This window comes from Lipophrys pholis (assembly GCF_963383615.2).
Source record: "Lipophrys pholis genome assembly, chromosome: 10".
Lineage (NCBI taxonomy): Eukaryota > Metazoa > Chordata > Actinopteri > Blenniiformes > Blenniidae > Lipophrys > Lipophrys pholis.
In genome coordinates this window covers 12,383,109-12,409,445 of record NC_137640.1, presented here as the reverse complement: position 1 = coordinate 12,409,445, position 26,337 = coordinate 12,383,109, and the positions used below count along the sequence as shown (strand labels likewise).

Below are 26,337 nucleotides of genomic sequence, written 5' to 3'. Positions count from 1 at the left end.
ACATGTACATTGTTTTACAATTTCTGTTAGACTAATTCGACTTCATCTCCCTCTACACAACCTGCATGTTGGCACACTTGTGGACAGAATAATAATCCGGTACATTACAACACAAATCCTTCTAATTTCCAAATCCCTTCAAAATCCCATCACACATCTATTGCACAATTTGAAGTATTCGCCATCCAAACACATCCTATTATACTTATGTATCAGTATTTCTTCAACTTTTTGTAATCTATTAGTCATGCAGTAATGGTGTTGCCTACTTGGAAGAAAGTTGTTTTTTGAAAATATCACAGTGAGAAAGGAAAAAGAATGGACGCTGTAGATGCAGCTGCAAGTATCACACAAGAAAGTCCAGTGAACTTCAAATTATGAAACTGAATCTTATGTCTGATATTGTTTTTTAAAACTACTGTCTGATTATCTTTTCTTTCCATCCTTTTTCTGCTCTTCCTTTTTCTTGACATTACATGTCTTTCTCAGCTGACAGGTAGGACTTTAACTTTCCCTTTACATCGGCGACTTTCATATTTCATCTTTGCTCTTCACATTGTTATCCCATGTTAGTTTGTAGTTATAGTGTTGTTGTTGTTGTTTTTACCATGTCCTCATTCTTATTACATTGAAGTCAATTTGAATTCAAGTAGCCTTCAAAAAAAACTGACATGGAATATTTTCTCTCTGCTCACAGAAACCATATGCATGTCAGATCTCTGGCTGCACTAAGCGTTACACGGATCCCAGCTCCTTACGTAAACATGTCAAAATCCACTCGGCCAAAGAGCAACAGGTGCGTCGAAAGGTAAGCGAGTCCGAGTTGGACTGGACGAACAAAGCAAACATGCATTCCCCAGGGGTGCCATAAGAACATTATGCCAAAAAGGTACCAAATCTCACTTGTGTTACCGCAGAATTTAAACAAAAAAATTGCCCTGAAGGTTAATTGCAGTTGATTTTTAATTTTCCTACCAAGTGCAAGAACATCCGTCATAGTTTTTCTATGCTTGTGTTGACTAAGACCCCGCTCTGGAGCAACTACTGTTCATCTTCTTGGATATAGGCTCCAGGGTGACGGTAATTGAGTGCATACGATAAGACTACAAGTTTTACAAACAGATTACATTGTGTAATCCGTCCTGCTCTGATGCACATTATCCACAGATCACTCCAGTTGGTTTAATTGAGGGATTTTGAGGCTGGGAGATGGGTGGAGGGGTGTCTTTGAAAATGGTTTCCCCAACAATAGATCAGCTTTGACCACATTTCATCATGTTCATGGTCAAAAGCCCATTCTTTCCCTGACTGGAAGCGGGTAAATAACTGAGAGAAAGGGCTCATTGTTGTGGAAAGGGCTGGATAGTGGCAGGCTGGATGATGTGTTCCTTTGCTTAGCATCGTAAAGGGAAACACATGTGTTCTTGTAGCATTGTTAATAAGCTGTAGTGTGGAATACCCCCGTGGCCAGATGTTATGGACAAATGTCAAACAAACGCTCTTACTCCACTCTTGGTTTAGGCTCAGAAAAGAAAAAAGAAAAACACTGTTAGTGTCACTGTGGAGAAAATAAAGTCCCACTTACATGTGATGAGTGCTTTTCGGGGCACTCTCAAGGATCCCCTCGAGGACAAGCACATACTCATTTACAGATATACAGAATCTCTGTGTGAAATCAAAACTTGGATGATTCTGGCTGTTAAACTGTTGAGCCAAACCATGTTGAGTTAAATCCCTTAGGATTTAAATGGTCAGATAGGCAGGGGATCTTAAAAGAAGCAAGTCACAGATAAAATGATCCCTTCACTTGGCTCAGTTGTTGTTGATGAACTGTGTGGGAATAATCAGAGGGTAGAGCAGATGTCATTATGATACAGTACAACTGAGAAAAGTTTCCACCCACAGTCCCACAACAAAATCAAAATCTGGAACAGAGTTTTATGGAATAACTAAGATTGGATTTGTGGATTGAAGGATGGGCAGAATACATAAAGTAATAAGCTTGTGGATGACGCTGTTGCAGTGGCGTGTAAACATAATACTGTACATGTACAGATACAGTTCAAATGACTGCCAGGTTATATGAATGGAATATATAGCCACAAGAAACATACATTGAGCATACGCAAATTCTAAAAACATAAACCAGAAGAAAAAAAAAAAAGCAGATTAAAGTCCAAAATAGTTGGTCTATGAACAAAAACACGACTAAACGGACTTAGCAGAATAAGTATCAAACAGTGAGGAAAATTGCCAATCAGGAGGGCGGCCTGAAAACAGGGCGAGCAGACGGGGCCGCTCATGAGCGCAGCCACGATGCAGGGTTGCAGGGCAGGGCTGCTCAGAAGAGCTTCATGGCAACCGGACGAGGAAACATGGCTGCTTAGGAAGAGGGCAAGCAGGTGACAAAGCTCCTCCGGGGGCCGAGCAGCAGGCAGACGATGCCAGACAATGAGCCCACATGGGGGTGGAGCAAGACATGGCAACAAAGACGTACAATGACGTGCGGTGAATCCTCCCAGGCCACCTCAGAGATGAACACGGGAATTACTGGTGGTGGGGATCTTCCTGGACTCCCCCAAAGAGTTCTGCATCAGAGCCTGGCACAGGAACAGGCAGAGGCTGGTCCTCCTGGATCATTTCAGAGATTGGCACAAGAATGTAATTGGTGGAGGGAGGTCCTGCAGGGCCTCCTAGGAGACATGCAGAGGGACCTACAGAGGTGGAACCTCTAGGGCTCAACCAGAGACGACATGTAGGTTAGCATTGATGGCTCTCCTACAGCCCAGTCCAGCATAGGTGGATGTGAACGCATTGTAGACGAGATTTGGGGGGCGGCAACAGTGGCTCAGCTTTGACTGCAGAGATGACATATGGGGCAGTGTTGACAACCTGGTCAAACCCAGGCATGGACTCAGTGGCAATAGAACGAGCAGCCCAGAAGTATTGGAAGAAGCGTGTCTGATACTCAGTATTCCTTTGCAACACAATGGTCAGCCATGTTCCAATTAAATACATCTGTGTCTGTGGGAAGGCCAGATCATTCTAAGAGCCCTTGGGTCTGTCAGGCTTTGACTTGAGCAAACGAGAAGGGACCAGTGCAACGATCCTGAACTTTCCCCCAAAATATGCTTAAAACGGCCAAGAAATAGAAGGTCTCTGCTCGGCCCGTGTGACCAAGTTGCTTCTATCAGGAATATGGATGGAGAGCTGAATTGCAGAAGCAACAGTGTAACAGAGTCGAGACAAGTGCAATCCAAGTCCTGATGGTAACACATGTATTTAAGATTAGAGCCACGAGAAGTATAGTTTCACAGCATGGTGGCAGGAAATAATGAACACATAATGAAATTAAGGCATAAATATATCATTTTAAAATGGTTTGGTAATACACTCACTGTGCTTCAAGGCTGTCCATTTATAACAATTGCTGGCTCCAAAGAAATATACAATAAATACGTATTTGCATCAGCACAACTTTAGTCTCTGTGAGCTTTGAGCATCAAGAACCAACAGGAAAATCAAAACAGTGAAATTAACTGGTGTTGCACAGCACAAACAGATCCATGGATATAGATTTGTTTTACTGCATTCTTTAAGTAGCTAACGGAAAAGTACTGCAAAGGTTTAGTAGTTTTGCAATAAACAAATGATCCTTTGAGGCTCCTGTAAGCAGAACATCCACACATCCATTGATTTTCTATACCTATTTTAAACAAGTTGAGGAACTGAGAATATGATTCGTTAGATTTTAGGTCTGGGTTAATTCCTCTGAGGAGTTTCCATGTTGTCCCTGGATGTGAGGAGGTTTCCTTTTGGTGCGTCAGTCCATGCGTGAGGTGTTATTGGTGGGACAGCAGGCCAAACTCAGGTATAATGTTGCTGTGCAGGTAATATTGATAATATACATCACGTGGCTAAAAGATAGAGACAAGCATGCGGGCACTCACATGGCTTTGCATTGTTGGATACAATCAGAGTACACAGTCAACAGACATACAGACACAGTGAGAACTGTCGAGGAAATCTTGGAGGCGAGCGTGCGACAATATCGGTAGACCGAGGAATCAGAGACTACGATCAAGCATGTTAACAGTCCTTTAATGTAACACGAGAAACGTATCCATCAGACATCTGAGAGAAAAGTTCTGAGCTCCTGCAGGGAGCCAAAGTGTTTTTATAGTTACTGTTATCGAAAAGCTTTGACATGACCTCGGTGCATGTCTGTCTGTCGAACGCCTGTGGTGCCTCAAATGATAACATGTGTAGGTCAGACAGTAGTGTGTATCTAAGATGAACAAGCATTCATATAGAATATTCCCGAACAGAACATACAAACTGAACACATAAATAGTTCCCTTGGCCAGAAGTCACCCCCCTCAAAAAAACGAAACAAAAAAAACAAACACTAGTACTGCAATAACTGTATTATCATTTTACGGCAAAAATATTCCAACATTCCTAGTTAGATTACTGTAATCATACCTTTGCTCATCATATCGCAGTAATTTGTAACCCAGTGTTTGATCAAAACACCAAAAAACAGGATAATCAGCTTTTGTTTGTTAGCAGGTTTCTGACTTACTGACTTATTGGCACCATGTCATTGCTTGCTTCAATTCTGACTTACAATAAAAACCACAGTCATCCTTTACCACAAAAATGAAATCTGTGTGTTTGGTTTCCATTAATTCCTCATTTACTACTCGGACTAAAAAAATCTTATAAAGGATTTGTTTTAATTCCTGCTGACTATGATATATTACCCACTACTGGTTTAATATATTTTCTGTCTACATCTGATCATCAGTAATATTACGATTGCACTTCTTGGCATTTTAGGCAAAGTCTCCTCAGTAGAGGACAGATAAGATAGTTACTACAGTCCTGGTGTGCAGCTCAGCAACTATAATATTTTATTACAGAGAAATCCACTGATGCATCCAGCAGAGGTCAGCTGCTCCACTGATACACAAGGCAGATGTCCCATATCAACAACTGACACAAGTTTTCCTTGGGTTTAAGCTTCTTTTTTGTGGCGTGTGATTGAAATTGCAGCTGAAATGTGTCTTCAGTTGCCCGCATTATTGTTGACGGTGCTAGAAACAGAAGCAGTCTTAGATCTGCTCTGAGTTGGTACAGCGATCCCTTATTCATTATGTTTCTAGCCAAAGCATGACTCAAAAAGGATCTTTCCTGTGTTTCTCCTTGACTGACAATTTACCCTCATTTGCAGAAATACCGTTCCACATCAACATTACTATGTCATTAATACATCAAGAGAAAGGGAAAATAACATCACTGGATCCACAAATACGCAGCGTTTTGTTTCAAGCTTGCATAATCTTACAGAACAGAGGGAGTGCCCACTGAATGATTTAGCATGTTTTGTTGTAAATGTGCAGTTTATCATACTGTGTGTCTATTCTTCTCAGCTCCGGCCGTGCCCTCACCTGGAGCAGGACGTCCTCAGTGACTGCCTTTCCATGCAGCACCTCCAGAGTTCCTCCTCGCAGCACCTCTACAACGGCAAAGACGGTCGCTCTCCCGCGCTCGGCCAAGACATCTTCACACAAGGTGCTCAGAAGATTTTAGCCAAACCATTACTTTCAGAATGATTTCTTCCCATCATGAAGTTTCAATATTATCCAACAAAACAACTCTGGTATCAAGTTACATTTTCTCTTGGCAAACTGTATAGATTACCTTATTTCCTGGATAATAAGTCACACTTTTGTTGTTGTTTGGCTGGTCATGTGACTGACTTCGAGAGGCAACTTATATATCAAAATATTCCATACAAACCATCTGGGACAGCTACCTGATACTGTATGATGTCAACATGCTGTTACAGTACCACTGAAAACCTCTCTTGCAGTTTATTTTGGAAACTGGAAAAAACAAAGAACATTAATCATGAGCTAAAAGCACAACAGCCAGAGCTGGAGGAACAAATTCATAAATTCACCAGATGATTTCTTGAACCGCGTCTTGAGCTCATTCCCAATAATATGTGACGGTAGGGCACACCTTGGATATGCACAAATATATACATTTGACTTTTACACCGGTGCAACAAATATTGTTTGTTTCCTCGTCATGACATAAGATCACAAATGTCACTTATTCTCAAGTGCAACAAATATTCTAGACAATATGGTAATTGTTTGTGTCTATGATAGAAGACGTTTTGTGACAAAGGTAGCAAAACTATATTTCATTGTGAAAACTGTTTAAACAATGAATGCAAGAGACTGAGTACATCTGAAAACATCAATGGCCAGATAATATTTGTTCCAAAACAGACGAACAGGCCTGTGCCGGCAGAAATCCCAACACCTGGCAAAGCAATCACAGAGTCATTGGTGGCAATCAGCAGTCATGTCAACATTCACGCAGAATTTTATGCTCTCGGGCAATAAAAAATAAAAAATAAAAAATCATACTCCGAGTTTGGCCAAACATAAACAACTTTTAGTGCATAATTTGTCTTTAATTGCTTGTGTTTACGTTACATCAACATTTCAGTTGTGTGAGCATGCCTAGATATTTAGGTTTATAGAAGAAGTGTGACAACCTCGTGCTCTTTGTTCAGTGTGTTTGCATTTCATAACTGTGTCATGTTAACCTGTCCTGTTGTCATGCAACGACTGCAAAAACCATTAGCAGCTGCTGCAAACGGAAAGTTCTATTCATCACATGTGGCCCTAATCTGATTGATGAATTTGACCATCACTGAAAGTCAGCACCACCCTGGATTAGAAGCAAGATAGATATAAATAGCTTATAACAGTCTTAAAGACAAGCAAGATGCCCCACAGCCTCCCGCGTTCATGGACACATCTGTCCTTGTTTTCCGCCTGCAACTGAGCCAGGCACCCTGTTGCTCCTTGTTATTGTTGCTGGAGCTCTGCACGCCGCTGACGACTGTGAAGGCTCAACTCTTCTTTGAATGTTGAAGCGAGCCCCCAGTTCTTGGCTTCTTACCTTTCGCCTCCCTCTGTTTTTGGGAGGATGTTGCCTTGGTCTCTTGTTTTAAATGGTTTAGAGCCCCAGAGGAGTTCACTTGTGGGATGAAGTCAAACCATTCAAGGATGCTATGTTATTCCAGGCCAGCAGATATGTTGCAAGTTGGCATTAGGGATCTGTATTTACGTGAGTTTCACTTTGTTCTCAAGCCAATAGGATGCATGGAAGAAGTGGGGCAAAGTGGGCAGCTATCCCATCATTAACACTTGCGAAGCAGAAAATGAGTCATGCTTCCAGTCAAAGCTCCACTTTTTTTTTTTTTTTCCTGTTTGCAGGGTTTAATCCTCCTCTTATTCACATGTCTGCTGCAGGACTTACGAGAAACCCCTCTCTGTTTTATAGAGCATAATTAGAGCACTCCCTGATTAACCAGAGGAAGGACTGATCATAGTTTTAGTGCACGGGTTAACATACTCCTGCTGTTATTCTGAGTGGCCAGAATACACCTCTGTTACATTCTCGCACATTTTCTCCACAACTCAACCAGAAGTTTTTTTTTGGGAGAGCCAGAACATAATCCTCCTTCAGCTCTCAAAGAGATCCTCCGTCTTCCTCCGCAAGGAACTAGTGATAAAATTGAGGCAATCACAGCCATTATTTGTCGACTGTTTTGCCGGTGTGGTAGCAGATGTTGGGGCTAAAGGGGAAAACATTTAAGGTCTGTGATTGATGATTTGGGGGTAATGAATCAAGCTTGTAACCATTTCAGAGGGCTGTCAGATCGGGCCTCAGCATGCTTCCACTTGAGAACAGCTGGGCCTGGAAACTGCAAAACCAGGAGCACCAATCTTTTCTCTCGCTTTCATCTCCTCCTGTACTCTGCTATCATCACCTTTTAACTGCCCCAGACAGTCTGTGCACTGCTGTCCTTGTGAACGCTGGGAATTACATCAGGTGATAAACGGGGCAGAAGACAGAAAGTGACATTTTCTGATCCCGGAGAGGTAAAGTGGAGAGACTGTCAAGCTTTTGACAAAGAAAGTTGTTTTAAAAAAAAAAAAGGTTTCTCAGTTGCGAGAAAAAAATGACTGAAAAGTTAAAGGTGTTCAAGAAGATTTTTGAGGGGTAAAATGCCCATAAAGCGCTCAGAAGACCAGTAAATGCTCACGGTGAAAAAAAAAAAAGGGGGTCTTGAAAATAATGCACTCACAGGAAAAAGGGCAACTCTTGCTTGTTCTGTCTTTTATTCTTTTAAACTTTTGAAACCAAAACTAGCCATTTCAAGATGTAACCTAGGGCAGCAGTAACTCTGGGATGGGCATTTTTTGTAAAATAAAACAAAACAAAACATAAACAATAAAAAGGGACAGTTATTAGTTGCAGTTTTTAGTTTGCAGGGCTTTTAGAATAAGAAGATGATTCAGTGTTTAAGAAATAAGTTGCAGCTTGAAACAGTAGAGAAAGTTAACAAGATGCAGCCAGCATGAGTAGTATATAATGCACCCCCACCGATCAGTGCGTCAATGAAATGTGAATCAAATATCATTATAAAAAAGGGATTTCAGCAAAGATGAAAAAGCCAGAGCCATATTGAAACAGTCAGAAATTTATAGGATCCTCTTAGTCCCTACTGCACATTTACTTTTTATGTACTTGTGACCTTATTCTTCCTTTTAAACACCCTACTGTTCAAAGTTACTCTTCAAACACATGTAACAATTTAGTTTTTTTTTATTGTGTAACAAGGAAAAAATAGCTAAAAGGACAAACAAGGCCAAGTCCCGTGGCGGCACAAACAATGTACCCAAAATTACAAACAGCGCAAACACAGGAGATTTTATTTTGCAAAGCTCCCTGACTGGATGAAGGTTGTCAAAACAAAATCCTGTTGCCACGAAATGGCTTTTAATTTTCTCAAAGAAAAGACGGAGGGCGGGGCTCTTGAGTTTATTTGGCAGATTTACCAAATTAGGTTTGTTTGTCTTTCAGGCCTGTACATTGGCTCCAGTACCCCCCATCACAGCGCCACAGTGGAGCTCCTCTCCCCCGCCCCCAACCCTGCCTCTGCCACTGACCTGCCCTCCCGACAGCACCGCCTGGATCGGGACCTCAGCAGCCCCCATCACCTGTCCCCACTGACAGGCATGGAGACAAGAGATGGGTGAGTCCTCTGCAGATGTGCAACCGGCTGGGGATCCATTCACATTCTAAGGCTGAGATATACTGATGCACAACGCTCTGGGTCCATGTGAAGGGTGGCAAAATCTATAAATCTGTCACCAGGGTGGGACATATAAACAGATTAAACCAGATTAGAGGTGGAAAATCCTTCAGATAGCCATTGATGTATTGTCAAGAAAAGTCCCCAACATCTCAGAAATTCAGTTTTTCTTTTGCTGAAGTGAGCAAGAGACACATTAAAGATCTGACCAAGCTCAGTGTCTTACATTAATATCACAGTATAAGTACCACATTAAAATCCATCTCAAGACATTTTTTTTTGCAGTAATGGGTAAATAAGTTATTACCTCACTGGGCTCGTTACTGTTGTTCTTTATGAAAACTGTTGTAGAGCTGCTGTCTGTCTGTGTATTTGCACATTATCACCATTGTTATTTTAATACTATATTTGTCAGCAAAACACACCCACGCACACACACACACACACACACACACACACACACACACACACACACACACACACACACACACACACACACTGCTTTACAAATAAATATAAGGAACACATTAAAGCAAGCAAATACTCTGTGACTTGCCACCTCTGCTTGTAAATGTTATTTTTCTCCACTCTCTATATCCCAAGGAATACACAATAATTGGCAGCACTTTGTAAAGTATGACTTCTCTAGTCCTGTAAAGCCTCGATCTCAAACCCTGCAAACATGATTTCACTTTTGACCCTTCACTTCCATTCTTTTTCACCTATTTATCATCCTGCATGCAGACCGAACCCTCTTAGATCATGCTAGGCTAAGTCCAGCGGTCCTGCTGACAAACCCATTTGGCTTTCTTACTGGAAACAAAATCTACGTTTGAACCCCTGAGAAATCCCTGGTGGGAAGAGGGGCAGTGCTGGTCACCACACGGTCAACGTGACACATCACAAGCTCTATTTATCGTGGATGTGATTCACGCTTTAATGAGGGTAAACCATCAAAGCAGCAAGGATATTATCATCTGCTGGTGTTTATCTTGTAAGTTCTGCTGCCCCCTCTCTAAGACCAGATACGAGGGCGAACAGTTCTAATAACCATGAGTGTCATTGTATATGGCTAATGTGCCGGCGTACAAAAACTACAAACAACAAACTGTATTAATTGTTCAATCTATAAACTATGATGAGTCTTCCAGATAATTGTGAAAATCAGTTCATCTGGACAAACTTGACATGAGAAACCATCAAAACTAAAGACTCTCCAGTCATTTTCAACACCTTTGTTGGTGTGTCTACATCTTTTGCACTAACCTATCATCTCATCTGTCACAGAAAATCTTGAACTTGAACAAAGTACATCTTTTCCAGGCCGGATCTAACGTTAGGCAGCAGGGGTTTAAAAGAGAACAAACAAAATCTGCAGCACCACCTTGAAGAAATGTCACCGCTTTGCTGAAGTGTCTGTCACCGTGGATGGACAGCTCTTTGTGTGTGTGTGTGTGTGTGTGTGTGTGTGTGTGTGTGTGTGTGTGTGTGTGTGTGTGTGTGTGTGTGTGTGTGTGTGTGTGTGTGTGTGTGTGTGTGTGTGTGTGTGTGTGTGTGTGTGTGTGTGTGTGTGTGTGTGTGTGTGTGTGTGTGAGTGAGTGCGAGGCACAGCATGTTTCCTATTAGCGCTGATGATTTCCCCAGAGAGCCTGCGGAGCAAAGTTCCAGAGCCCCGGTGTCGTCAGGAGGCACAGTGTGTACCGAGCATTGTGTCTAAAAGTGGGGGAACAATGAAGAAAAACAGCCTTTTACAGTCTAATAACATTGAGAAAGAGAGGATGGAATCAGGCATCATAAACTCTGTGTTACAAAAGTGATCGTGTTACATAAACATGCTTTTTTTCACTCTGTGGTCGGCTCTTTGGGTGTCTGTGAGTGTATACACACTTTATTGGCAGTATATACAACCTGGGCGGCTAACAGAATGAGGTTTGATGTCTTTCTTACATTTGAACTTGCGTGTGTGGCTCTGTCTGCGAGGGAGTTTACATATAGTAGGCCAGGAAACACACATGATTGCGGGTTATAGGGGTGTGAGGTACAGCAGAGCACTTGACATATAACACAAACAGTTGCACTGGACCGGCGCGGCGAGTCAGTCGGGATGTAAACGTACGAGCGCCGCTCAGAGGCGTCAGGACGGCCTGGAAGCATCTGGAAGGCCGTGTGTTGTTTCAAGCCCTGAGCACAAGAAGGAGAGCGAAAATAGGTTGCAGTTCCGGTGCCTCTTTTCTCAGCAGCACGCACAATTACCGCAGTGAGGACAGGAATGGAAAGTGAAAAGGACCTGAGTAGGGTGATACTCTGTTACACGGGCAGGGTGACATGTTAGATTTGAGACATGGATCTCTTTCCTTTGGGTGCTTGATGAAGACCATGTGATCATTGTGTGTGTGTGTGTGTGTGCGCGCACGTGCGTGTGTGTGTGTGTGTGTGTGTGTGTGTGTGTGTGTGTGTGTGTGTGTGTGTGTGTGTGTGTGTGTGTGTGTGTGTGTGTGTGTTGCAAGGTGAGAATCCCCTTTTTTCTCTTACATATGTAACCCAACAAGCAAAAAAAAAGTAATCTTCCATAATCACTCACTATCTGTGCCTTTGCTCCCACACACTCGCAAAGTGATGACACTAAGATTGCACCAATTTCTAAATTTCATCAAATCAAGATGTTTGACCCCCAAAGAACTCTAGAATGTGTGCACATTTGTGCACAGGCACACACACACACACACACACACACACACACACACACACACACACACACACACACTGTAGTGCTCTATCTGTTCATCGAGTTGTGGCGGCGACCTGCGACCAGTCGAGCATGAAACGTCTACTTACATTTGCCCCGAAGATGGAGCATTTGATTTACATGTTTAAAGCCTTGAGCACACAGGCAGCTGCCAAGGTCAATATCAGCGCCGCACTTGTTTTTCCCAAACGGTTTAGCAAGACATTAAACATTTTGACAAAATTATCAAACTAACCTTCCTCTAGTGTGGCAGCCTCTGACCTCATAGCTAAATGTGTTTACTCTGGCTTAAATGGGCCATTTAGACTCCTTTTACTTAGTGAATACCTGTGTCATTTTTCTGAAGCTAATATCAAGATATGCCAGTTAAAATACATTTGGCAATTGGCACGGCACGAGTGTGTGTGTGTGTGCGCGCGTGTGTGTGTGTGTGTGTGTGTGTGTGTGGGGGGGGGGGGGGGGGGGGGGGTTCATTGCTCACAGAGAGATGGGTGGTAAATGTTGTCATTCACTGCTTTGGACCAACTGTGGTTATATAATTGCAGAGGGGGGGAGGCTACTGCCTTTACCTGTGTATTGATATTAGAGCCCCTCTGCAAATATTAGTCTGGGGTGGTTTGATACCTCAGCAGTGATTGACACGGGCTAATTGAATTAGAGTGGCGGCAGAGACTGCACAGAGCTACATTAAGATTTCCCTCTCTGAAGGGAGACGTTCACGGCCCGCAACCCGACACCGTCTGTCTTCCAGCCATTATCGTTTTCCAGTGATCCCGAAAATGAGTGCCAATCTCACAACCCAAACAAAAACATTTTTGAGGTAGTCTCTCATGGCAGCATGTGGTCAGTCACTCATTTTGTGGTCCCCGCTTCATGACATCTGGCCTTCAATTAACCCGTCTGCACAAATGGTTAAGTCACGGACAAGAATCGGATGAGGTTCTGTTCAAATTCCTCTCAGGGTGGTGATTAAAGATGGATCCTCTCTGTTTGGGACAGCTATCTCTCTCAGAGATTTTCAGACGGCTAAAATCTCTGTAGCCTCGTCTGTGCTTTCCATGCCGAGGCCTGCAGGGCTGGCTTAGCTTTAGCTTAGCTTGAGTCATGATGCTACAGGCTGTGTCTCAAGCACTGTTTTAGTTTGCTAAGCAGAAACAGAAGCGTTCCCACCGATCTGCGCCAAAGAAGCCCCCCATCATCCATCAGAAGGGCTTAATGGTCGGCTACAAACAGTGGGGGGGGGGGATGAGAGGGAAGGTCGAGGGTGTTCGCGGAGATTGCATGGTCTGTGGCGGACAAGGTCTGATCCTCACTCCCTAGTGGGACAGTTTGGTGCAGATGAAGGAAGATGAACGAGCAGCAGAGCAACAACCTTCATGAATCTTCAGACTTTTTTCCATCCCCTCACCTCATGCCTCCACATATCGCGAGCCAAAACTTCACGGGTTGTCGTGTCTCTGGACGGTAGTGGGCCAGCAGTGATGACGTCTGCACACATACCTGAGTACAAGTCATTGGACATTGTGTGGATTAAGGTATAAATGCCCTTCTGATCTGTTTTTTTTTTTTTTTTCTTTCCAAAGCCAGATTTTAGTCACTTAGAAAATCTAATTCCCAATATGAGATCACCTTTTTGACCTATTACTCACAAAATAACCAAGCTGAAGTCACAAAGCTGCTGTTCAATTGAGTCAGCAAAGGGTGAGGCCTCACACACCATTCAGGCTCACGGGTCTTTAAATAACCTCTTCTAACATCTCTTTGTGACATAAAGTCTTTTATCAGAGCCAAAGTCAACCTCACGGAGCAGCTCATATCAGAGAGTTCTAGTCATAGATGCACATCATTCCTAAACAAGTGACCTTTTTCCATTTTTCCATTAATCTGATGGCTTTCACGCTGCTTCTAACTCCATGGATTACAAGGTCAGCGGTCAAACCGTTTTGTCTTTTCAGAGGGACAGGAGTGGGTGTGTTGGCTGGAAAAACCAGGAGATGGTCAGTGAAGATGAATTTCAGGGGGCAGATTAATGCAGCATATGAAAGATTCCCCTCATACCACGAGTATCTAGCAAGTGAGAGAGTAGAGAGCCTGGGCTGGGGGCACCTGGCAGTGATTAGCTTATGATTCACTTTAGCTGCACATAGAGGCAGCTTGTAAAAATATGAACAGTATAACTGTTTCCTGAGTTTGTGCTGACAGCAGCTCCTGGGGGAAGGCTGCTCTCTGCAGGACCACATGGCCATGCACTGGACTGGTGCCAACACATGGATTAGTCAAGCCAGCTCGCAGCAAGCGTCTCCAGAGCTGCTCCAACACAAGGTGCCACACAGGCATCCTCAGTTTTGCCGTAATAGAAATTAAAGTCAAGTGCAGCCCGTGTACTGTACGGCCATAAAAGCAATAGTCACATGTAATACCAAAGGGGAATGCCTAAAACTGTCAGAGCAGAGCGCTCTCCCAAGTCAAACAGTTGTGCCATCCCAATTTTTAAGCTGTGATGACCTGCCAGAGGGGCAAAACCTGGTTTAGGAAAACCCCTCCTGGTTTGTTTTAGTTGATGATTTCAACGATTAAAAGCTGAAAGGAGCAGAATTGTTTATCTATCACCTCCTTGCAATACTTTAGTGTCCATAGAAGTTGGTGAATCATTTTAAACATAATTCCCAATATTTTTAGTTTGATCAATTATTTGAATTGTTTATCTTGTAGGATCAATGAATATTAGTTGGTACAAAGTTTTTTTTTTACATTGAAAGTCTTTCATGAAATAATATATGATGATGTCACTATGCTATTAAAAGATTTTCTGATGCTTTTTTTTAAGAAACCTCTAACAAGGTTCAATAATTTCACTCGTCAGACTGAAACACATTATAAGTTCATTTTGGTTTACATTTGATCTGTTTTAAAGGCAAAATCCCCAACCTTCTGAAATTATAATTTACTTCTCCTAATGTGAGAAAACAAGCATTAGAGTCGGAAAGGTTTTTATTCCTTATTGGTATTCTGTTCACATCTTCTTTCAGCTTACATTTATGAATAGTTACACTGAAAAAAAAATAAAAGCAAAACTTGGAAACATCAGTACACATCAGTCTTCTTCGCTGCTTCTGCTATACCCTTCAACATTTACAAAACACCTTTTCAAGTTATCGTATTAAGTCCTATGTTTGAAATGAGTCAGTCGAACAGCAGCGAAATGTAGTTTTTACTTAATTAGTGACTGAAAACCCACTCTAGTAATCATATATTACCATGTACAGAAAATGTTGTGGTCTTAGTTGTGTGTTTCATGAGTCAGTTCTGTCATTTTTCTCAACGAAATGAAAAGGCGTTGAGTGGCATATGATAAATGCTATTACTTAGTTACCAACATAGGATATTAGTATAATGAGAATCCCACACAACCATTGAAAATCAATCATGTGATCACATTTTTAAGATGTGTCTGTAAACTGGAGCAGAAAACAGAAATGTTCACGATTCCCCGCGATAAAGGGCCGAAACTGTGTCTGATGCAAACCAAAACTCAGCTTTGGCAAGAAAACTTTTCCTACGGCTTACATTTATGTTTGACAGCATTCGCCATCTCGGGCCACCTCCTGCCAAATGCTCTTCCCAGAGCCCGAGCCAGAGCCAGCGTGCTTGAGTGCTGGGAGGGAGAAGCCCCTCATGCATAGAGCAGTAGGTCATGCAGCAGACTCCAGCCAGGCCAGGCCAGCAGTGAGCAGTCATCTGAGGGCTCAGCTGCCTCAAACAACACTCTGTCATCACGTTCATATAGCGCTTACTGCAAACCATATGCCTCTGCAGCACAGCGGCACGTAGTAACACAGCAGCAGTTTATGTGTTGGCATTCCTGATGTGCAGTCAGAAGTAGCTGATGAATATTTGGGGATTTGATGGGCCAGCTTCGTTTTTTTTTTTTTTTTTTTAAAGGCAGGTCTGTTGCAAATCAGTCTGGATTTGGACCAGGTTTTTTCTTTCATTAAGTTAATGTCAATTGTGCAATGTGAAGTCATTAAATTGATCATCTTAAGTTTTGGGTAAACTTTCACATTTACGGCTCAGGCCGCAGTCTGAATAAATACCAGATATGGTTACTACTGCTTCTGGGTATATTTATAACCATGAAGTAATGCTTTCAATATTTCTTCTGCTTATTTTAACTTTTACGTTTGTCGGAGTGGATTTGAAGACTGATCTGCAGCTCTCATTCTGCAGACAACATTTAGGAATAGGTCTAAAAGTTATACAGAATAAAATGGATTCCACAGCACCACTATAAACACAATGACTCAAGCACTATATCTTATTAAAAATATTTTTAGATGTTTTCAATGTTGTATATATGCACATCTTCACAGGTGAAGCTTAAAAACTTAGTTTAAAATAAAAAAAAGTTTTTTTTCCCATTTTTTAATTCAAACAGCGGAACTCATTTTGTATTTATTAACACATAGACTGAGGTATGCACATTATTCAGTTCATGGTTGCAGGAGGTCTGAGCCTATCCCAGATGACTAGAGTGAATCCTTACGTCCTTACCTGAAACAGGGTTTCAATCTGTCTGTCTGTCCTATCCTCTTCTCTCCTTCCTCTGAGCCTGGTTCTGCAGGTTCCTTGTGGATTTGTGTTTTTCTCTGTAAAAGTGCCTTGAAATGACTCTATTGTATTTGGCGGTATACAAATGAAATTTAATTGAAATGAATGAAATGTAGATGAATGCATACAGGGCATATAGACGAATAATACAAATGGATTTGGACGGTGGGAAGAAACTTGAAGAAATGCAATCCCAATAAAATAAACACAGAGAGAAAAGATCCCCAACCTGATTTGAAATGTTGATTTTCTTTCTGCGAAATGACGGTGTTAATCACTACGTCACCTTGAGGCCCATTGTATTTCTTATGAAAATCTAAAATACATTACATCAAAAGAATATTTCATAAATTATGACGTTTTACAAAATGATCGCAAATAAAAGCCGTTCAGTATTTATGTTAGAGGCGTAGAAATAACTTAACGGACAATTAACCTCTCAGTAATATTCTAAACTGTTGGGACGCAAAGTAGATGCACTCTGTTAGAACATTACATGACGAGCAAACTAATGTCATGTTAGAGAGAAAACAAACTCCCTTTAAGCAGGAAGAAACGGCCAATAAACCCGAGATATGACTCTCCTGAAGAGCTTCTTATCCACCTCACAGCAAAATATACCACAACAGCGACCGCTTTGACTTTGGACGTCTGCCCAAGTTTAGGAAAATATCACATGTGAGATAGCATCTGCGACATTTAGGCGACTCCACCACTCATTTATACCCGAAACAGACGTGTAAAATTGCTGTCAAATGTGCGTAATAAGATGGAATTTGTCATACAATTGCATGATGTAATCCTACAAATCTGTTAAGCAGTAAACTACAGCAACATGAGAATTAACCCTAAAATATTAATTAACCCGATAACAGCTGTTAGAAATGATGACGCAGAACTCTGCAGAGTGAACCAGTTATACCGAGGATAAGTCACAGAATTACAGTCAGCTGGTCGGATATTTTACCACTGTGCTTTGATTTCTTTGATGTGATGGTAGTAGGGTTTTTATATCTTGCACTTTTGTATGCTGAGACTGAATAAATCTTACCCCTTGTAAATGTTACAAACAGCTGGCCACGTCAAGCTTCTAAATTCCTCCTTTAATTGTGACTTCTAGCTGCTCTATTTGGATAATAAAAGGTATCAACGGGCGTGGATGAATGTGAATTTCAATCCCCAGCATCTATCAAACCTGAAGTCTATAAATAAAAAAACATGTTGAGGTAATATTCCTCCATTCAAAAGTCATAAACACTGCTTTTTTTTTTTTTTTCCTGCCAGTATCAAAGCCAGGGGTTTACTGCAGCGGTGCACCGTGTGTGTGTGTGTGTGCATTGACTTAAATGCACGCTCTGCTGTTTGTTGACTTAAGATCATAATATGTGGTAGGAGGATGATTACGTGCGGGGAGCCCAAGTTTCCACACGCCTGGACTGTTTCTTCTTCTGTGTGTTTAGGATCACTAACTGCTCTGCTGGGTTTGTGGGATCATGTGGTTAGTGGGCTGGCGTTTAGGTTTGGGACGCATGAGGCATTTTATTGAGACATTATCGAGACCATCCAAGAAAAGACTTCCATTCTTGTTTCACTCATCCTCTCTCCAGGGTGTCTGGTCCCCTCCTGTCTCCTGTGATGAAGGGACCAGGGTCGCCTCCTCCTCCTCCTCCTCCCCTGGAGAAGCATCCTCACCACAAGTCCTACGCTCACTATCACCAGCATCAGTCCTCCAATGACGGTAATCCGACGACTTCTGAATGAACGCATTCTCACTTGATTCAGGAAATCTGTGCTGGCTCGTATTTGAAAACAATCATTGGCGTTTGAATTTAATATCCTCAGATGTTTCCTGTGGCAGGTGATTCGGGGACATGCAGTCTGTCTTTTGCTTTTACAATAACTTCCTACGATAGCACTGACAGTGTCAGATCACTTGAACTTAATTCAATTGTGAACACCCCATGTTGCCTTTCCGAATGCTCAACCTACCACCGGACCCACATGAAAGGTCGTGGAGAGAGGAGGCTGCCTCCTTGTGCAGCGATACTGCCCCGTGGCTCTGTCAGAGCATTTTTAGGACAGGGAGATTAGACTTGTAGAGACAGAGTGGGGAAAACCACATGCCGGAAGCCTTTCCCCTGCACTGAATTAGGCCAACAAAATGCTGGCTCATGTGTTCAGCTGTCTCTCAGCGCCCCAACACGGCAGGCTCAGCTGTCACTCTCAAGCCTTTTTCCTAATGCCTTAAACACTGTTTTCCCTTTAAAGATCTACACATGGACGTCTCTCTAACCACGCTGTGGTCGAGCAGTTGCGTAAAAGCACTGCAGGAAAGGCTGCTTTCCCATTATCATGACTCCTGTGGTTGATTTTGAGTACAAACTGAGACGATGGGGACAAATCCTACATACTATGGAGTTGGCCGAGTTTCGCACAAGCACAAATATAGCACAGTCATAATTTAAGAACCACATCAAGTTTTGAGCCGAACAGAGTGGACACTTATCCGACCTTGAAAACAATCACCCGTATAAATGGTGGCGGTTCCTGATCAAGTCTGGCTTCTACTTTTCCCTCCCCTCCGACTCCTCTACATGCTCCCTGGTTTTCCTAGATTATCAAGGAAGTTTTCAGAGCTGCTTCCATTTCGGAGACTCCTACAGGATGGAGCAGACAGTCGGCGGCGTCCACGTCCCGGCCGATTCTCACGCCTACACCTCCCATCAGCACAGCGGCTTCCACATGTCCACCAGCAACGCGGGCTCTGCAGGTGACTTCCTTTCTACTCTGTGTGCCTTAAATGCTCACCTGATGAGGATGATCTCGGTATTAAACAGACCATGTTTCATCGTGCCAGTCCCAGGATTCAGCTTGGCCCACGAACTGCAAGGAGGAGCAGGGTGCCAGTTCTCGTCCAGCCCGGAAGAGAGCATCTTCTTCCAGGTGGGCAGCTTTGACCGCAACTTGAGCCACTTGTCGTCCGTCTACACGGAGACATAGGAGCAGGACCGGCGCTGGACACGCTTCATCACGCCGACTCTGCTTCAGGCGACCTCCTTTCACACACACACGCCTTCACACGTGTACACCAGCCCCCTTAAGTCATATTAAACATGGATCACTCAGGCTTACGTATATTACCTGCAAGGCAGTGACCTGAGGCATACAGAGACAATTTAGCAAGTGAGTGAAGTATAGTTTCATTTTGAGACTAAATCAACAGTTTCCAAATGCAAAATACACGACAGACTAGTGACCTCTAGAGTGACCTCTTGTGACCCTGTCATCCAAAAGTTTAGCAGTTTAAGCAAAAAAACATTTTTTTTGCTGAATTGAAAAAGACAAAATCATTTGTTATTCACAAGAGGAAAACAAATCGAAATTAAAAAAAAAAAAGTATGCTTGCTCCTATTCTGCTTTAATAGTCCGTTAAAGGACCAATCCACCCCCTTCAGACATAGAAGTCATTGGATGTGACTCCTTTGAAGCAATGAAGGAAGCTTGTAAAAGCATTTAAGGCCATCTTGAACTGAGGGTCAATTACTCAACTTCTGCTGGATCCATTGAGACTATTGTATTGATTTCATCCTCCTTCTATGAGTGCAGTATTTGCTCACCAAAGGGCCTAACTCCAGAGTCACCCATCTCAATCCAGATGTGACCTTGTGTGATTGTGTATACCTCCAGGTTCTGAGCCACTGAATAGGAAAGATTTTCAGTATTTGAGGAGAAATTAAGTTGGTTTAAAGGAGCAGTGCGAAGCATTTAGTGGCACAAATCCTCCAGCGTGTTGACATTGAGTTTGTTTTTAAAAAAAAAAAATGCTTGCAAGATAATGGCTGTAGCCCAACATTTGTAGCTTCACAGATTGTATAAAGCGTTTTATTTTCTATAATTCACACACTTCAAGAAAGATGGGGAAAAAGTTTTTGTTTGAAAACTTGACTTTGCTACTTTGACTACATAGCTGACCTTACGTGTATTGACTGAACAGTGTATTCATGCTGATATTACAGTCATACACAAAAGTTAAGTTCTCACTGTATTAAATTTAAGCTCAAAGTTCAGTGATGTCTCTTGTTCCTTTCCACATTGAGGCTATGAACATGAATGCCATAATCTTTATTGGGTGGAAACACTCTTCTTAGTCTGTGGCGATTAAACACAGGTGAAAACACTGTTAAATAGTTTTGTGTAATTTCTGCTTATGAACCAAACTAAATCCTCTGCACTGCTTCTTTAATCAGACAAGAGTGTGAGTTCTATAAAATTCCAATGAAATGTAAGTGAAAGCTGAAAACATATTTGTCATTTAACATCGTATCCTCTGGCCTCTCACTTATTTTCTGATTTACCCACAAACTATTAAAAAAATAATGTATGAACTTAAATCTAAAGTGGTCGATGCTGGTATTTGGCTTCAGGCAAATCCTTTAAATGTCCAACAAAAATCTGACAAATGTGTGGGACCACTCTTTTTGTTACCACTCTGGTAAGTTCATGTGAGTATACTGAATATATATATATATATATATGTATTTAAAAAAACAATGTGATGGAGAAATTATGTAAAAAACAAAAAACCTAAGAAAATGCAGAAAGTTTTTTTTTTTTCAATCTTGAAGAAATTATCTGTTCACCTTTAAGGGCTGAAAACTAATCTGATCTAAATCTTAGGTAATTATAGCTGTGCTTCTGTACAGTTGCATGTTCACACTACAACCCAGCTCGGTTTATATATGCAATTTCCTCAGACTTATACCCTACAAAGTGGGCAACAGACGAAATGCCTCCTCACATCTGTGTGTTTTTCTCTATTATCTACATTTTTCAATCTGTTTTAGACTGAAGTGTACAAATGAATATATAAATTTGCTGTGATGTTTTAGCAGTGGATATTAAAAAAAAAAAAAAAAAAAAAAAATGTTTGTCTGTATTGTGATGTTGGATTTTTTGCGTATGGATGTATCTTCAGAGTGTGAACTCACCAATTCAGTAATATTGCAGAAGAACCAACCTTTCTTTATTATGGTTTGTATAAATTGTACATACATTGTTTGTTTACAGCAGTAATTTGAATGTTTATTCTTTCTCACTTCAAGAAATAAATATAGGAATGTTTATTTGTTTTGTTTGTTCAGTGTGTGTGTGTGCGTGTGTGTGTGTGTGTGTGTGTGTGTGTGTGTGTGTGTGTGTGTGTGTGTGAGTGTGTGTGAGTGTGTGTGAGTGAGTGAGTGGTTCGACAGTAGTACCTCTGACATCCTGACTAAATCGAAATCGTGATGCTATGAGCATGTTGTGCCCTCTAGTGGACACTGATGAATACTGCATCTTACAAACACGACACATCTGACACCCTCATCACGCCTACACTTCCTGCGATGTGCCATTGGACTTGTTGAGCTCATGTTTCCTTCCTCTTCTTGAGGTAGCTCTGAAAGTAGAAGTTGCTGAACAGGATGATGAGGGTCACACAGTAACCGAAGACCAGCAGGTTCATGGAGTCGGGAAAGTTGCACTCGGTGAACAGGTTGTAGCCCGTGTGCAAGAGGAAGAGCAGGAACTGCACCTGCAGAGGCAGTCCACAGGACGTCACATTAGTGGGGGGTATTGGGCAACATTTGTCTTACAGAGGGGAAGCCACTCACCAGCTGCAGAGACGTCAAGTATCGCTTCCACCACAGGTACTTCTGCATGTGAGGGCCGATCGCGGCCAGGCCGTAGTAAGAATACATCACAATGTGGACGAAGGAGTTGAGGACGCCGATGAAGAATGCTGAAGGATGTAGAGCAAACAGGAGAGTGCAAGAAGGTCTTTTAGGAAGCAGCATTTTAATTGCTGATGTTTGTTTACCTATGAGTAAACAAGACATAGACAATAATACTTGTTCCTATTTATTTACTGAGGTCAAAGTTAAACTGTGTCTAGCGATACCAAGTAAAACGTTAAAAACCCATGAACTTGACCGACGCTAGAGCAAGAAAAGCGGCTCATAAAAGCCATCTATGATGAAGGCATGAATCTAGAACGGAGGTCGACTCATGACTTTGCTCTTAAAGAACCCTCAGGGTTCAATAGGTTCAACAATTGAACTTCTGGTTACAAGTTTGCTCGGAATTGATCCTATAACTAGTCGTTTGGTGGAACTACCGACTTACACTGTCCTCCGGCCACATACTTGATCCCTGCCCACCAGTTGAAGATCATGGTGGCGTGATGGTAAACATGAAGGAAAGAGAGCTGATTGTTCTTCTTCCTCAGGATGAAGAAGAGCTGAGAGGGAGGAGAGCGTAGGGTTAAATCCGGGAGGAATACAGATGCTGGTGAGAAATACGGTTCCAACTTGATTTTTTTTTTTTTTTTTTTTTTAAAGTCAAAGTTAAACAACCGCAGGGAAGAGTAATCATTTGAAAGACATTTCTATGGGCTCTCTCTGTGAACATGTTTAAATATTTGAACATCGCCGTTTCCCACTTCTGACGATTGTGCAAATTCACGTGAAGATTACACACACCGTGTCACTGAGCTCGATGACCTTCGAGAAGAAAAACCACCAGCAAATGCTGGCCATCTGGAGAGAGGAAACGACATAAAGAAGTCAAACATATCTTCTTTCGAACAAGCCGGTCAGCAGATTGTTGGGATTGTTTCGTGTATCTAACGTGGCTCCTCTGCAGATGGTACTTAGTTTTGGGGTTTTTTTCTTCAGAAGAAACTTTCTTACCCTCATGGGCAATGGGTCGGTGCTGTAATCTACAGGCTGACAGAGGAGGCTGTAGTTTGACAGCCAGGATGTAACCAGGAACTAAACAAACAGGGATGAAATCACACATGATCACTCACTATGAAACGATGTGCTTATAACCTGACATCATATTTTCATTGTTGTACTCACAGAAGAAAAAAAAAAAAACCAAAACCATTGTTTGTTTTTTCCCCCAGTTAAAAATGAACAAAGATCAGTTTCAAACGTACCTCGGAGAACATGTACGCAGACAGGCCGACCATAGCAAAGTTGTACACAATGAGAACGACCTGGAGGTTAACGGGCTGCCTGTGAGCCATCAGACGAGGGCCGACCCAGACTATACAGAGGTAAACCAGGAAGATGATGGCCACCGGCACAGGGGAAAAGACCAAGAGCCACGGATCTGTCCGCTTGTCTGCAGGAAACACAACGTTTGGAGTCAGGGACATTCAGGCACTACAGAGCAAATCCCATGACTCTCCTGAACGCTATAGAAACATATATGGAGGATCTCGATAGGAGAAACAGGTGGCAGTGAAAAAGAAAAATAGCAGCCACCCTGCCCTCAGGCAGATGTTCTAACTGATCGTTACTATAATGACTTGATTCATTCACACACACAAACCGTATTTAAATGCATAATTGTAAAAACAATCATATACGATTACTTTTTTTTTTTCTTAAAATCTCTCAGAACTGCAACAATCCTGTCTGTAAGCAAGTGTTTTCTTTTTAATGGATAGTATTTGAAATAACCAGCTTTTTAGTTACTTCCTTAAAGAAAAAGTGAACTACAAGAATGATAAGAAATACAAAGTGTTAAACTGGAATGGAGAGATAATCCGTGACATTACACATCATTTTTGCACGTTCACCGACTGGGAGGCTAAAACGAGACATACAGAACAACAGAAGGCTCCGAGACGACAACATTCTGTTCACTTCAACGGTCACCCACAACCTGCCATACCTTTCAGGTCCTCCTTCTGAACCGCCAGCCTGCCAGTCCATCGGGGGAGCCGGAGCTTCCAGACCATCACATCTAACGTTCATTTCAACCCGTTTATTATTCACTCTTTTATTCTGTTCACTCCAAGTCACCTTCATCCACCCAGACACTGTTTTGATTTCTTTATTTGCAACTGTGTTTTCAGATCATCTACTGGTTCATTCTCACTGTTCTAATTGTTGCTAAAGTTGGTTAAAAGTCTTCTTCTCTGTCTTTTTTGGTTGCCCACAGCAGGTCATCTGCCACAGTTATCCCCTGCCCTGCCCACACTGACACCATTCATCTCCAAGTCCTCCTTCACTACGTCCACGAGTCTCCTCCGGGGCGTTAACCTTCACATTCATCTCCAGCAGATTTCATGAAATGGATCCACTGACTCTCTTCGGCATCTCAACCTGGCGTTTCTCTTTTTTTTATCTTCAAACTGCTCTCTCTGACATGTTCAGATTCTATCCGCTCCAACCAAGGAGCTTAGAAATACAATTTTATAGCGTCAGCATTATCATTAAAATGATCATTGTTATCAATAATATTATGAAAACTCGCTTTATTTATTTGTACACTAGGGGTTCAATGTATAATAATACTTGTGTTTCTCCACTGAAGAGGCAGGTCTCCAGTGACAAAGCACACATTGTGAATTCAATGGAGGACGCACATCTGCAGCTCCCTCCTCCCACTCCCTCCACTGGTACACACTCGGCTCTGTTACACCGCTCAACTTTTCCACAGCTGCAAGAGCAAATTCGTGCACAACCCATACATAAAACTTTGGGGGGAGTAAAATCTGCACCCATACCTCCGTTGTCCACTATCCACTGGTGCACAGATTTGACACTTTGCCAGGCAGCCGCCATCTGAAAGCACAGCAAACCCAAAGTGAGTGAAAAAGAACGGAAACCGCTCGCATGGACGTGCATGAACGTGCATTAACGTTCTCACCTTGAAACCCTGGGAATCTTCACTGACAGCGCTGGGGGGGACCTTTGGACACAGCGTGGAGACGTTTGAGAGAATAACGTCGGTCAGATTTCAGATTTCAGCCGCCCTACACGGTCCACTCGTCCACTGAACCGACCAGCCGCACCGTGGGCCCGCACACCCGACCGACTAGTTCTCTTTCACCGGAGCAACTTTGAATCTCGGCGGAGAAACGGATGTCAGTTCAGAAGAGTTTCCTGACTGATGTCAAGCCAACCGCCGCTCTGTTTCGCTGTGCGCCCGTACACCACGCATTACTGTAAGAGCACAATGAGCGGATGTCGAAATAAAAGTTGACGTTCCAGTGTATGAGATCTCACCTTCGCTAAGTTGGTTAATACAACACTAATTATTACTGCTGCTAATGATAACACTTAATAACAAACGTTAGAAATGAATGCGTCACTAGTATAAACTATTGGAGCTGCCGCTGTGGACTGGGGGGCGCGCAAAGGATTGTGGGAAATTCTCCCCTTGACTTGGTTTATGTGTTGTCATGGTTACGTGTTATACTTCCGTGTTTAAGTTGTTCTGTTATTGTCTTGTCCAGATAGATTTTTGTTGCATTGTGTGTCTCCTCGTTCCTGTATGCGCACTGCATAATGAAATATTTATTAAAGATACTGCCTGCAGAAGCAAAAAAAACAAACAAACAGTTTGAATATGACCAAACACTCAACATGATATCTCCTCATTTAAAGCTGGATGACCTCCCAAATTCCCAGTTGTCATAAAGTCATTCAAATAAAAGCACTTTGAAAATTGGAATATGTCCAAACACTCAACATGATATGTCTCCTTTAAAGTCAAATTAACTCCAAAATTCCTAGTCATCATTTAGTCAATCCAGGTCACAGTGACAATGGACTGTTTGTTTGTTTTTCTTGCGGACAGTACGTTTTATTATTACTTGATTCCTTATGGCTATTGAAGTATCAATATTGCACTCATTTATAGAAAGTTCATTCATTGAATGTTACTTTTATTTTGAAATCCATTTAGTGTGCTCTTACGGTAATGCATGGTGTATGGGCGCACCGCGGAACAGCGCGGC

General features: G+C 42.2%; 2 protein-coding genes across 2 annotated transcripts in view; one reads left to right on the top strand and one right to left on the bottom strand.

Moving 5' to 3' along the window:
• Nucleotides 1–19,928, top strand: part of glis1b (GLIS family zinc finger 1b) — an 80,773-nt gene extending 60,845 nt beyond the window's left edge. The window contains exons 6-11 of the mRNA XM_080473213.1: nucleotides 698–808; nucleotides 5,436–5,577; nucleotides 8,959–9,130; nucleotides 18,152–18,282; nucleotides 19,159–19,314; nucleotides 19,402–19,928. Coding sequence (XP_080329339.1) covers nucleotides 698–808; nucleotides 5,436–5,577; nucleotides 8,959–9,130; nucleotides 18,152–18,282; nucleotides 19,159–19,314; nucleotides 19,402–19,544 — 855 coding nt within the window. The 3' untranslated portion in view covers nucleotides 19,545–19,928. The remainder of the gene's footprint in view (nucleotides 1–697; nucleotides 809–5,435; nucleotides 5,578–8,958; nucleotides 9,131–18,151; nucleotides 18,283–19,158; nucleotides 19,315–19,401) is intronic.
• Nucleotides 19,929–21,537: 1,609 nt separating this feature from the next.
• elovl8b (ELOVL fatty acid elongase 8b) lies at nucleotides 21,538–25,722 on the bottom strand. Its single transcript, XM_080473239.1, has 8 exons — nucleotides 25,245–25,722; nucleotides 25,102–25,159; nucleotides 23,521–23,708; nucleotides 23,270–23,350; nucleotides 23,060–23,116; nucleotides 22,704–22,818; nucleotides 22,193–22,320; nucleotides 21,538–22,113 (listed from the first exon to the last, which is right to left on the bottom strand). Exons 2-8 carry the CDS (start codon nucleotides 25,157–25,159, stop codon nucleotides 21,949–21,951), a joined length of 792 nt encoding a protein of 263 aa, XP_080329365.1. The 5' UTR covers nucleotides 25,245–25,722; the 3' UTR covers nucleotides 21,538–21,948.
• Nucleotides 25,723–26,337: the final 615 nt, after the last annotated feature.